The 13,899-nt window shown below is 37.1% G+C and overlaps 1 protein-coding gene across 1 annotated transcript; it reads left to right on the forward strand.

Annotated features, from left to right (window-relative positions):
* The first annotated feature begins 586 nt into the window (after window positions 1–586).
* fbxo3 (F-box protein 3) lies at window positions 587–12,965 on the forward strand. The gene is made up of 11 exons (XM_073836026.1): window positions 587–703; window positions 1,745–1,834; window positions 1,966–2,129; window positions 2,240–2,354; window positions 5,058–5,262; window positions 5,752–5,797; window positions 5,893–5,977; window positions 6,074–6,196; window positions 9,321–9,436; window positions 9,593–9,783; window positions 9,879–12,965. The coding sequence occupies exons 1-11, from the start codon at window positions 612–614 to the stop codon at window positions 10,005–10,007; spliced, it is 1,356 nt and encodes a 451-aa protein (XP_073692127.1). The 5' UTR covers window positions 587–611; the 3' UTR covers window positions 10,008–12,965.
* Window positions 12,966–13,899: the final 934 nt, after the last annotated feature.

Below are 13,899 nucleotides of genomic sequence, written 5' to 3' on the forward strand. Positions count from 1 at the left end.
CTAAAGTAATTTGCTTAGTAGTATTGTTTAATTGACTCATTGAAGGTCAGCAGCAAAAACACTGGTTAATAAAATGGGATTTAATACATAATACGTGATTCTATTTTTTTTTTTTTTTTTGCGAGTGAGATGAGTAAATGCATGTTTACATTTAGTCTCGAACTACACTAGTAGCCTACATTACGTTTACAGAGCGCCTTACTCCCGATTTCTCTCAACATGAGGACAGCAGACTTGTCAGTCAATAAATGGCATAACAAAGTAAGTCTTGTAAATTTTCTTGTAAATTAAAAAGTAATGCGTTATTTTACCAGTTATTTAAAATAAGTAATCTAATTACGTAACTCAAGTTACGTGTAATGAGTTGCCCCCAACACTGTACTATAGAAACATGTAATTAAAACACACAAAAAACGTAAGGAACCTGGTTCGTTAAGAGCAATCGAATACAAAATCTTTAAATACCTTGCTGTTCCTATCCTACATTTTCTCTAGGTTAATCGTTAGTGCGGCGACATGTGCGCAATATTTGATAACAGAGCAGCGTGCGGACACGCCCTCATGTCATCGCAGTGAAGGGGCGGGGTTTCGGTTCTGCATTCGCTACAAAGATGGCAACGTCCATAGCGCTCAGCCTGGATAACTTACCGTCTGATCCCTTACTGCTGGTGCTGTCATTTCTAGACTTTCGAGATCTGATAAGGTAGACATTCAACTTGAGCCATTCTGTCAGCCCGTGCAATAATAAACACTCTTGTTTGTTTCTTGAATGAGCTTGAAAAATAATGTTCGCTGCACAGTTAGCTGGAAATGCTAACAGCATAGCTTATGATGTTACTCAAGCAGGTACTGTTTGATAGACAAATACGATAATACGGCGATATTGTTTGTTTTCAATCACCATGAAAAGACATGCATTTGTGTTAGCTGTTGCACCCGATTATTTCATGCATCTTATGTTTGAAGATAGAGGTACATGACTTTATGTAAGTTGACAGTGTAGTTCGATGAGCGTCAATAGACAGTCAACACAAAAGCTTTATTTCTGCTGCAACAGCACGCTGAATACAGCTGTTTGTGCTTTGGGCAACATACGTTGAGTTATGCTTTGATGGTAAACATTTTGATCTAGGAGATGGGATGATCACGTGACGCTGGTCAGCTGGAACTTTGCGTGACACCGCCAGAGCAACTTAGTTTCCCCTCACTGTAAAGACAGAAACTTGACATCTTGTCCTCAGTTTTTTAAGAATACGTTATTACTTTTACATTTATGTATCTGTTAAATGTTTTTATCAAAGTGACTTACATTGCACGCAAGGTAAATTTACTACCCATAGTTTAGCCTCCTTTGGCTAAGATTTTACAAATTCCAACGTCATTTTAAACTGCTTTTCCCCCCTTCAACACATAAACAACATTTTGTCAGTTGATTGAAAGTATAGTGGGAGCTTTAAAGAATTTCTTTCATTTTTAACTTTAAGATGTTTACTTAATGATTTGAGAATAACTGATTATTAAGCTTGTTTAAAAAATGGTTTAAGTTAACCTTTAAGCTAACTTCAGTTATGCTTTCTGCACACATAATTACCAATGCAGACGTCATCAAAAGTCTATCACAATTACACTTTGTACAACATTATAAAAAAGTCCACTTGAAGGTTGATCAAGGCCATGATCATATTCTAGATAGATAAGGCATTGTCTGAATATGTTGTGTGTGAATGGCTTGTTCTTTTTTCAGTTGCAGTTTTGTAAGTCGTCGACTCAATGAGCTGACAGGCCATAACCCTCTATGGAAGAGACTTTGTCAAAAGCACTGGCTCCTTACAGAGTAAGCTCACTTCTCATGCCCTCAGAAACTTTTGATTCATTTGACATGACATATGCATTTTTCTGTCTTTTTTAGATTTGTTATAATCAAAAATATGGTGTTGATGACAAATTATTGTTTTTTGTTTTTAGGGCAGACAAAACCCACAGAGGCCTGGGATGGAAGGAGCTGTTTCGGGAGTATTATGCTGATCTAGGTCGTTACATTGACTATTACAGCACTCTCAAGAAAGCCTGGGATGACCTGAAGAATTACCTGAATCAGAAATGTCCCAGAATGATAGCTTCACTTAAAGGTTTGTCCACACTGTAACTCTTTCAACCAAACTTTGGAAACCTATGGATGTTAGATTTCATAATTTGAGTGTTATCCACTGACACTTTTATTTCCTTTTCTCTGAAAAAGAGGGAGTGACGGAGGAAGAGCTAGACACCATTGAGGCCCAGATTGGCTGCAAACTCTCTAATGACTACCGTTGCTCCTATAGGATACACAATGGGCAGAAACTGGTGGTCCCTGGGTAAGACTTAAGAGAATATGTTTGATTTTCAAAATCCTCAAAATTTTCAAAATCCAATTTGTTTTCTTAATTTACATAGATTAGACAAGATTAGAGTAAATTAAAGTGTTTATTTAAATAAAATTTACTGTATACAAGCAAGTGGACAAATGTCCTTTAACAGGGGCGGACTGGGAAAAAATTTCTGGCCGGGAAATCTCACACTTATCCAGGCCATCCCACACACCCACACCAAAATTTTAAACCACGGACAACAATATTTTTTCATCATCACATAATAAAAGTTTAAATCAACTGGGTAAAATAATTAAAGGCTTTCTCCTGAACTTCCAATTTGCTTTTTAATCTCTCTGTCTCTCATGTGTGTTTACTTTACTTTTTCTTGCATCTGTCACTTTTTTCATAAACACATCTCCACCTTGTTGCAAAACAACCACCTCACTGTAACTTGTCTGCACATACTATAGCCCTACATTTATTTTTGAAAAATTTAACCCCTTAACTGTCCCCCCCCCCCATGTTTTAAAATAGGCATGAAAGTGCACTATCCAAACTTGTTGTAATTCATGAACACTTTGTAATACAGATCTAAGGTTGGCCTCTTTTTAAAGAAGACAATCAGCAGATTATGGTAGAAGTGGAATTTAAAAACAAAACAAAATAAAGTATCAACAAAATGTAAGTTTAAATTTACTGTAAAGAAAATACACAGTACACTTTTTATTATATTTTATATAAAATACATATTTTACATAACAGGTTCTATCCTAAATTTAATATCAAATTGAAGCCTAAATAAGTTATGTTCCAAATTTAAAGTTGATCTGAAAAAATTTGTTCCTGTAAAAGTTTGTTTAGGGCGTTATACCACAAACAGCCACCAGGTGCCATCCAAACGCCATATATTTTTTTATGTATTTTTCTGTCACGAATGTCTAAATTTTTCTGACATTTTTCATTCTATTACAAAATAACCACCAAATATCGAATCCTGAGTCTCAGACCTTTTTAATGACATGTTTTTGTCAAGATTGTAAAAACTTGTGATTCTAAAAGGCCATAATGCATTTTGTAATATGACACTTGACATTGCTGCTAAGCTTTCAAATGTTATATAATTTATGATTATTACTAAAACATTTGACAGAGAAAAAGGACAACAGAAAAGAGTGCCACTACATTAGGACCATGTGTTATTGTCATAATGTCAAAATGAGAACAACAAAAATAGCTACATCTTGAATATATATTTATTTAAAAATCTTAAAACTAAACATGTTTTGCATTATCATGGGCCATGTTTTGCCCTAAGGAAAATTAACCATGGTATTATTGAACCTATGGTAAACATAGTAACCCCTTTTTGTTTGGCAGATTGATTCCCATTAGTATAATCAGAGTTTTATACCATGGTGAAACTATATAGTGTAGCAAAACCATTGTATATTGTATAATTATTGTATAACTATAGTAAACTATAGTGTTTTATGTTTAGTAAAACCACAGTTAATTTTCAGAAAGGTAGCTCCCTAAACCTGTTTTAAAACGATGTGAATATTTGTCGGCTAAATTTCTACGCTTTATAATTGTAATTCTGTTATTTTGTTAATTTTAGCATTTGACTACTACTGCTAACATTTGTTAGCAGTTCAATGCTAAAGTAAACAAAGACAAAATATAATAGTCTATTTACAGATGTAACTGACCTGCACTTTAGGTCCTAAACAGAACAGATTTGTCTCTGCTCCACCTGGGCACTTCTACTCCACTCTTGAGTCTCTGGTCCTTTTGGCGGACACGCGGAGCGCGCGCGAGGCGAAACGCGTGCCAGTCAAGACTAACCGATTTATGATTTATTAGAGTTGTATTATTGAATGGATAATTCCGAAATAACCTCTTTAGTACATTAGGCCGGCAGCAAAAACAATAACAACAAAAATATTAAATAATAATAATAATAATAATAATAATAATAATAAAAATGGGAGGGTAGCGGGTCAAATTGGCTGCCAGGCCACCGGGAATTCTCCCGGTTCTCCCGATGGCCAGTCCGCCCCTGTCCTTTAACATCATCAGCCTCTGATCTTAAAAACTGCTATAGTATCTTATGTTATCAACAAATGGCAAAATAAATAGAATCAGTGTACGAACAACAAACCGTATGGAATTATCAATAATTGCTGGGAACTGATCATATCATCTGAACATCAACTGAAAGCTTATGTATTCAGCTTTCAGATTATGTATGATTTGTTAGGATAAGACAACATTTGGCCGGGATGCAACCATTTGAAAATCTGAGGGTGCAAAAAAATAGCCTATGAGATGTCCAAAAAGTTCTTAGCAATGCATATTACTAATCAAAAATTAAGTTTTGATGTATTTACGGTAAGAAATTTACAAAATATAGAACATGATCTTAATTTTATATTCTAATAATGTTTGGCATGAAAGAAAAAAAATCAATAATTTTGACCCATACAGTGTATTTTTGGCTATTACTGCAAATATACCCGTGCTACTTAAAACTGTTTTTGTGGTTCAGGGTCACATATATACACAATACTGAATAGGACATTCCAGAATCACACAAGTTGGATCGAATGAAGATTCACTGATATGCTTGTCACACCAGAATCCAATATCCTTTAGTAACCTTTGAACATGATCTTAACTGAACTTTGCACTACCTCCCCTTCACAGGCTGATGGGCAGCATGGCTTTGTCCAATCACTATCGCTCAGAGGACTTGTTGGATATTGAGACAGCAGCTGGGGGATTTCAGCAGAGGAAGGGAATGCGTCAGTGTCTTCCACTCACATTTTGCTTCCACACTGGCCTCAGCCAGTACATGGCTTTGGAGAGTACAGAGGGACGAACACGCAGTGAGATCTTCTATCAATGCCCGGTTAGATCACCACCCTCAGAAAACAACAATCTCCCATGCATAAACATGCATTTGTGTAGGACTGGTGAACAGTTATGAAAAGTGAAACTATGCAAACCACAGGAAGGTTATATAAGCGCTGGAGGCTAGATTGCAAATGTTACAGGAATAGTTTGAATAGTTTTAAAGTAGGAATAGTTTAATTTATAGAAAAGTTTGCTGAACATGTACTCACCCTCAGATGTAATGCAAAATTTGTAGAAAGGTAAATTTCCATAAAATTGTCATTTTTGGGTGAATTACTTCTTTTAAAAGGCCTCCTTAATTGCATTGTAGCTGATAGGTAGTGAAGCAGTTCACCGCATCAAGTACAGTTCAGGTTGGGGGTCTGTAGAACTAGGTAAAAGATAGGAATTTTTCTTGCATTGTTTCACTTTGACCAGTAGGAGGTGCTCTTGTCTTCTTGTGTAGCCCTCCTTTCTAGCTCTCATTTATGTATTTTCTTCACAGGATCAATTGGCACAAGATCCCTCTGCGATTGACATGTTCATTACGGGTAACAAAGTGCAAAAGCCTGCATTTTTGTACTGCAGTTGAATAAACTTATTCAGATTATATGAACTCTTCTCTCTCCTCTTTTCTTTTTATCAGGTCCTAATTTTACAGAGTGGTTTACTTCCTATGTTGACAATGTTGTAACAGGAGAATACCCCATCATTCGGGACCAGATCTTCAGGTGGTCCATCTTTTGTTATCTTACACTTAGTAACTTATGTCACAAGAGCTTATTGTAAGTGCCACATTACATTTTATCCCCTTTATGTTTGTTCAGGTATGTTCATGACAAGCGCTGTGTGGCAACCACTGGTGACATTACAGTATCAGTCTCTACCTCCTTCCTGCCAGAGCTCAGTTCAGTCCATCCGCCGCACTTCTTCTTCACCTATAGAATCAGGTACTACATAAATCCACACACGCTAATTTGCCTTTGTAATCTGAATCAGGCTATTTAAGAGCTGAGTGCTGCACGAATGCTTTTTTCCAGGCCTGATAATAGTAGCCTTTGCAGATGGTGGTTAATGTTTTACTGATATTTTGACTGTAATAATGTGAAGGATGAATAATGCAGCATGGCAAAAAATTTATCTAATTATTTGCTGAGACTTTGTTGATAACAATAGTTCACAGCAGTGACAGAAATTAAGTTTTCCACTGAGGCAATATTTGTCCCCTTAATCTCATTTCAAAGACATTTCTAATTCTCTTAAAGGGAACCATGGGTATTAAGACTTGCATGGCTTAATATAATGTAAATCATGTCTCTTATGCCAAGTTCAGACTGCACGATTTTCAAAGCAATCGCGTCACAGATGTTTTCACACTGCATGACTATCTGGGGTAGCATTCTGTCGCTGCTGTGTTCACACTGCACGATGGATCGGCGACAGGGGGTTTCGCATGACTTTATAATAGGAAGAATCGCCGACAAATTTGTCCCGGTCCGCAAACTACGTCTCACAACCAAACACACGCGAGAAGTGACATGGAAACAACGCGAGGTCAGGCGTGCAAGTTCTCACGTGAGACTGGTATTATTATAAAAAAAAAATAATGGTAGCCCGTAAGAAGCTTGTCATACAAATTGCATGTGCACTCATTTGCAGCGGAAAGAAAAGAAGCCGAAGCTAATCTTGTTAACTCCTCCCCCAACTTCCCGCTGGCCTGCATGTTGCTGTCTCATTGGCTGTAGGTAATCGCCGATGCTATTTTCAGTCAGATCACCTTTCACACGGCATGATTTTGAATCACCGACAGGTCCAGATATTTAGCATGCCAAATATCTCACGGGTGTCGGCGACACGTCGGCGATTCTCTCAGATCGCGTCTTTGATAATTCACACTGTGTGATTGTCACTCATGTGAACGAGCACCGATTTGCCTGTGATTTCAGGCATTTGTCTGCGATTTCTCAAAACCTGTCGGCGAGTCAAAATCGGGGCTAAAATCATGCAGTCTGAACTCGGCATTACTAAAAGTACAATCATGTCTCTTACAAAAGTCAATGGTTCGGCATTTGGTTCAAGCCTACGCTTATGTCCATTGCCACCTTTAAGCTCTTTTAGTAGCTGTGGTCATCGTATCAGTAATTTATTTTCCGAGTTGTGTTGCGGTAAAATAGCGAAGCTCAAAGCCAGTAGCTCACTGAGTGCAACCGTTCGACGTAATCAAAATATTGCCCCCCCCCCCATATTCCAAAATATGTATATAACAATGTGAATTTTTTTTAAATAACGTATATCTTTCATGGGCTTTCTACTACATATTTCAGTGAGAGACATCATTTACATTAAATTAAGCTATACAAGTCTTAATACCAAAGTCCCTTTAAGGCACTTCACTCAGCTGCCATCTTTGTAACGCCTCTCGGGCATGCAAGCTCCTATCTCTTTGAATGAGGAAACATCAAATTCTCCAAAGCTGTTTACCAAGTTTACGATTAACTTTCATATTTGAAATCATCAATGAATCCTGACAACAACTGCCAAATAAATAATGTTCCTTATGCTCCAGTAGCGATTTAAAAAAGCTTGTTTTTTTAAGCTAGATCAGCCAATGCGCATGCACAGTAATGGGCGCGAGTTTGCGAGCGCTGCCTGTTTCTATAGGAACCGGAGCTTCTAACAGCAGCTGTAGTGACGCGATGACTTAACTAATCAACGATTAGCTCTTACATTTAGAAGGTGGGGCTTATTCGCCACATTGGGCGTTATAATATAGTCTTCCTATATATAGTTTTTGTTAATACCCAGGGTTCCCTTTAAATGTATGCATCATGTTTTTGATCAATCTGTTACATTTAACCAATAAATTAAATTAGAATAATACAATGTTACCAATCAAATAAAATCCACATCAACATCCTTTTTGGCACAGAAGCTTAATATAAATAGCATAGCATGTATTTACACTGACTGTTTAATGCAGCTCAGAGGAAGCTCAGAGGAAGCTTGAAATCATTTACAATCGCAAAAACAGTACTAGGTGATTTTTGTTTTTAATTGTATATTTAATTATGAAATTATTTTGAAAAGAAAAAAAGAAATAAAACTGCCAGTTGACAGCAAGTCATTGTCTTAATAAATTGATTCATTGACCAATTTATTCAAATGGTTTGTTCAAACAGCTAATAATTCTGTCATTGAATCATTCTTTAAACTGATCATGCAGAATGTGCGTTTAGTCAATAATGCACAGATATGTGTTACTCGGAAAAACAAAAGAGTTCTGCTGTCGTTTCAGTTGTTTAATTGTGTCTAGATTGTAACTCACAGTGTAAACTTATTGTTTATTTGTTTTTTGCTTTATTCAGTGTGACATTTTGCAGTTGTGCTTTTATTCGGTTTAGAACAGCATTAACTAGAGATCTCTGTGCTTAATTTGTGAAGGAAGTTCTTACTAAAATGTGACCCTGGACCACAAAATCAGTCATATGGGTCAATTTTTTGAAATTAAGATTAACATCATCTGAAAGCTGAATAAATGTATAGATGTATTGTTTGTAAGTAAGACAATATTTGGCTGGGATACAGCTGCTTAAAAATCTGGAATCTGAGGGTGCAAAAAAATCAAAATATTGAGAAAATCACCTTTAAAGTTGTCCAAATAAAGTTCTTAGCAATGCATATTACTAATCAAAAATTAAGTTTTACGGTAGGAAATTGACAAAATGTCTTCATGGAACATGATCTTTACTTAATATCCTAATAATTTTTGGCATAAAAGAAAAATTGATCATTTTGACCCATACAATGCATTATTGTCTATTGCTACAAATATACCCATGTTATTTATGACTTTTTTGTTTATTGAATTTTCTTCTGTAAACGGTGCTATAAAACATAAAAACAACTGTACAAATTTAGAACCCAACCCAAATTTGTAAAGGAAGTTCTTAATAATATAATCAAGCTGCTTTCTGTTGAAACTTGCTGTAATGCAACGCAGCTGTACAAAGACTTGACAGGATGATGCAATGAGCTGAACTTATGACCTCTGAGCTCTGCCATCTTATGCATCAGGATTGAGATGGCAAAGTCGGCCCTGCCAGAGAATGCATGTCAGCTAGACAGTCGGTACTGGAAGATCACAAATGCAAATGGAAATGTGGAGGAGGTCCGTGGCCCTGGTGTAGTGGGTAAGAGCAGATCCCTGTAAGTCAAGAGTAACTTAGTACAGTAGCAGAATTATCAAGATGAAGCAGTATCTTTCTGTCCATATAATTCATAGTGACAGTAGCTCTATCTTCTAAAGAATGTCCTGCATCTGTTTTTTGCCTATGCTGTACATGCAGGCGAGTTTCCAGTGATGACACCCGGTAAAGTTCACGAGTACGCTAGCTGTACCACGTTTTCCACCACCTCCGAGTACATGGAAGGCCACTACACATTCCACCGGCTCAAAAACAAAGAGGAAGTGTTTGACGTTTCAATCCCACGCTTCCACATGGTGTGCCCACCATTCCGAGAATCGATGGTGCGGTCGGTAAGTATCTATTTATGTATTTCTTCTATATCCACATAAAAAGAATATCCAAGATGTTAATGTGTATACATACTGTGTTTATCTCTCTGATTTAGAGCTCAGTCAGTGAGGTGTCTGCTCCTTATGATGATGAGAATTCATCGGACACAGATGATTATGAGGAGGGAGAAATGCGTGGCATGAACATGGCTGACCCGGGAGGACGCTGCCCTCGGCATGTCTGATGCACTTTTACATGCCCCCGGCCAACACCCGCCCACAGATACTGACGCACAGACACACTCGCACAAACAGGAGAGCAGGAGGACAAACAGAGCTTTTAGGCATCCATTGTTTATTGTACAGCGCTTTGTGCCTGTCACCTCTTGAGCGTTTTCTCCAGTTTCTGAGGGCATGTGTCTGGTTGTGGCTTATCTGTGTTTGTGCACGTCTGTGGATGTGTGACATCATTGTATGTGTGTTTGAGTCTGCAAGTGTTTTTTGAGTGAGAGTGAGTTTATTGAACGTGTGTGAGATTCTGTGAGATTGGCTCTTCTTGCCTGGGTTTCACAATGACCTGCCAATTATCTAAAGGGACAGTTCAGCCAAAAATTGAAAGTGATTTACTCACACTTACAGTATGTCGTTTCAAACCTGCATGTCTTTCTTTCTCCTTTGGAACACAAATGGGTATATGTGTATATTTTGTCCATGCTGTAAAAGTGGAGGTCAGTGTTGTTTTGGATGCACTAACTTCAATTTTATGGACAAAAAAAAAATTCTTCAAAATATCTTTCAGTAGTAAGACAGGTTTAGGATGACATAGAGGTGAGTAAATGATGACAGAATGTTCATTTTTGGGAGAACTATTAAAATTCTGTCATTAATTTCTCACCCCCATGTCGTTCCAAACCTGTTAGACCTTCCTTCTTAGGAACACAAATTAAAAGAGTTCACTTTCAGAACAAAAATTTAAAGATTAATTACTCATCCCCTTGTCATCCAAGATGTTCATGTCTTTTCTTTCTTCAGTCGTAAAGAAAATTTTTTTTTGAGGAAAACATTTCAGGATTTCTCTCCATATAATAGACTTCTATGGTGTCCATGAGTTTGAACTTACAGTTTAAATGCACCTTCAAAGGGCTCTAAACGATCCTAGCTGAGGAAGAAGGGTCTTATCTAGTGAAACGATCAGTTATATTCTAAAAAATAACCGTCTCGTCTTGTCTAGCTTTGTGTGTACTCTCTGTATTCCGGTTCAAGACAGTTAGGGTAGGTTGAAAAACTCCCATCTCATTTTCTCCTCCAACTTCAGAATCGGCCTACATCGCTACAAAAGTACCGACCCAGTGTTTACAAAGTGAATGTGCACTCAAGATCAAATGCCCCTTACAAAAAAAGGCAAAACAGCGATGTAGGGCAATTTTGAAGTTGGAAAAAATGAGATGGGAGTTTTTCGACCTACCCTAACTGTCTTGAACCAGAATACACAAAGTACACACAGAGCTAGACAAGGTGAGCATTTGAGGTTAAAATGTATATAAATTGTCAATTTTTTAGAAAATAACCGATCGTTTTGCTAGCTAAGATCCTTCTTCCTCTGGATCATTTAGAGCACTTTGAAGCTGCATTTAAACTGCATTTTGGAAGTTCAAACTCGAGGACACCGTAGAAGTCCACTACATAGAGAGATACCCTAAAATGTTTTCCTCAAAAAACATAATTTCTTTATGACGGAGGAAAGAAATACGTTAACATTTTGGATGACAAGGGAGTGAGTAAACTATCTGTAAATGTTTGTTCTGGAAGTGAACTTCTGACCCTGCATAGACAGCAATGCAACTACAATGTTCAGCGCCCAGAAAGGTAGTAGGAACATCATTAAAATAGTGTATGTGCCATCTGTGGTTCATTGTGAATGCATGTCAAAGACGGTAGTCAAGAAATTGCTGAATAAAGTTATTTTTGTTTTCTTTGCACACAAAAAGTATTCTCGTACCTTCATAAAATGAACCACTGATGACACATGGACTATTTTAATGATGTCTATACTATCTTTCTGAGTCTTGAACGTGGTAGTTACATTGCTGTCTATGCAGGGTCAGTAAATTCTCGGATTTTGTCAAAAGTCTTAATTTATGTTCCAAAGATGAATGAAGGTCTTACAGGTTTGGAACAACATGAGGGTGAGTAATTAATAACAGACTTTAAATTTTTGTGAGAACTATCCCTTTAAAAGCTTACAATTATAGAGCATGATGAGAAAGTATGACACTACTGTTAGCAGAAAAGTACACGCACACAGAATCTGGAATACTGTGTGTGTTTATATATATTTGTAGAGATATAGATTGCATACTTCACAGAAAGGCAAAACTAAATGGATTCCATTCTTTTCCTTCATAAGGCCTCAGGTATTGTGTAGCATATATATGTCTGTGCTTGTGTCGTCCGTACTGAGGGTTTCGGGGGCAGGCTAAGGTCCAGATCTTGTGAAGTGAAACTGATTTATTCAAAGATGAGTAAAAAGCACATCGACCCAAACCAGCCAGTTCACGCAAACATCATCTAACCTGTGCAAGCAATCATTTTAACTTCTATTAGTTACTTGCTTTAGTTCTCTGCGTTGGTTAGCTTTTCAGAGGTGCTAATGCCCTGTTCTCCGAAATGCTGGATGGATTAAAAACCGAAGGTCAGTCGGAATACTTTGGTGTAGTGTAAAGGAGTATCTTTTTAGCTCTGATCATCTAAAGGGCTGGAGGTTACAAAGACTGGTGTGCATAACAGGATGAGATAATTTTATGACAACTTTATGGCATTATTATGACTTTCCACAATTGTGCAAGAGGTAAAGGATCAGGTAAATATCTTTGTTGTACAATTCAGTTTTTCAGAATGAAACATAGGCAGACTCAAGAATTTCTCAGCTTTTTTTCTTCCCTTTTCCCGTCCTAATGGCAATGTGAGCTGATCTTGCCTAGAGATATGTATGATTTTGATTTTCATGTTTATGACTGCAATTATGTTATCATCTTTGTAAAATAATGCTGTGCAGTGGGATTTTCCAACAGTTTGCTATTATGTGCTCTGTTTAGCCCTATTGAACCTCTCAGATTAGTTAATAACGCTGTTTTCTTTTTTTATTTTGAATGTGTGAGGGTTTTTTTATTTGGAGTAAATAAAAAGGTAATGGTGTATCAATACCGTGTTTCACTGTCACATTATTTGTTTACATTCCCATTGTGATCAGAATGCTTTCTACTATCCAAGCACAAAGAGGCCATTGATCTATTTTTCACCAGCCAGTCTCAGTGCTATTGTCTCATGCTCTGGAATATCTCTGAAAACATTTATTGTTCTCCCAACACAAAACTTAGAGTCAGTTCTGTCCCTTCGACCCAATCCCTAACCCTAACCCACGCTGATAGTGTCAGTTGTCATGGCAACATGCTGAAGAGGCCTTGTTGTAGTCAGACTGATGTTTCTTTGTTAAGCCGTTTTGTTTTTTGGCCCACATCTCCTCCCATCTCTTTACTCATTCATTTCAACTATTCTGAAAGAGAGAAAATGCTAAATTTCTGAAACATATCTCAAGTACTTTGACAAACAATTCATTTTCCTCATTTACTAGGGCCAATAAATTAGACATGGGCTTTCCAGGGCAAATCTCATTTCCTTGCACAATGCACATCAGTGTATATTTAATGACCCTTTATGCCTACATGTGATTTGTGCTAAATGATTTTGATCATGTGTGTTCACTCATTTCGTTCCAAATCTGTAAGACCTTCGTTCATCTCCGGAACACAAATTAAGATATTTTTTGATTAAATCTAAGAGCTTTCTTACTCTGTATAGACCGCAATGCAATTACCATGTTCAAGGCCCTAAATGGTAGTGAGGACATCATTAAAATAGTCCATGTGAATGTTGTGAATGCATTTCAATTGTTTTCTTTGCAGAATTCTCATTTTTGTGAGAACTATCCCTTTAAAACCTTACCATTATAGAGCATGAGGCCTACATGTGATTTTGATCATGATTGTTCAATGTTTCTTGCTGACAGCCTCACCTATTTTAGTTATTCTTGGGATACAGCAGAATGAATTATTTTGTGACTATCAATATTACATTACA

The sequence above is a fragment of the Garra rufa genome, chromosome 3 (genome assembly GCF_049309525.1).
Source record: "Garra rufa chromosome 3, GarRuf1.0, whole genome shotgun sequence".
Classification (NCBI taxonomy): Eukaryota; Metazoa; Chordata; class Actinopteri; order Cypriniformes; family Cyprinidae; genus Garra; species Garra rufa.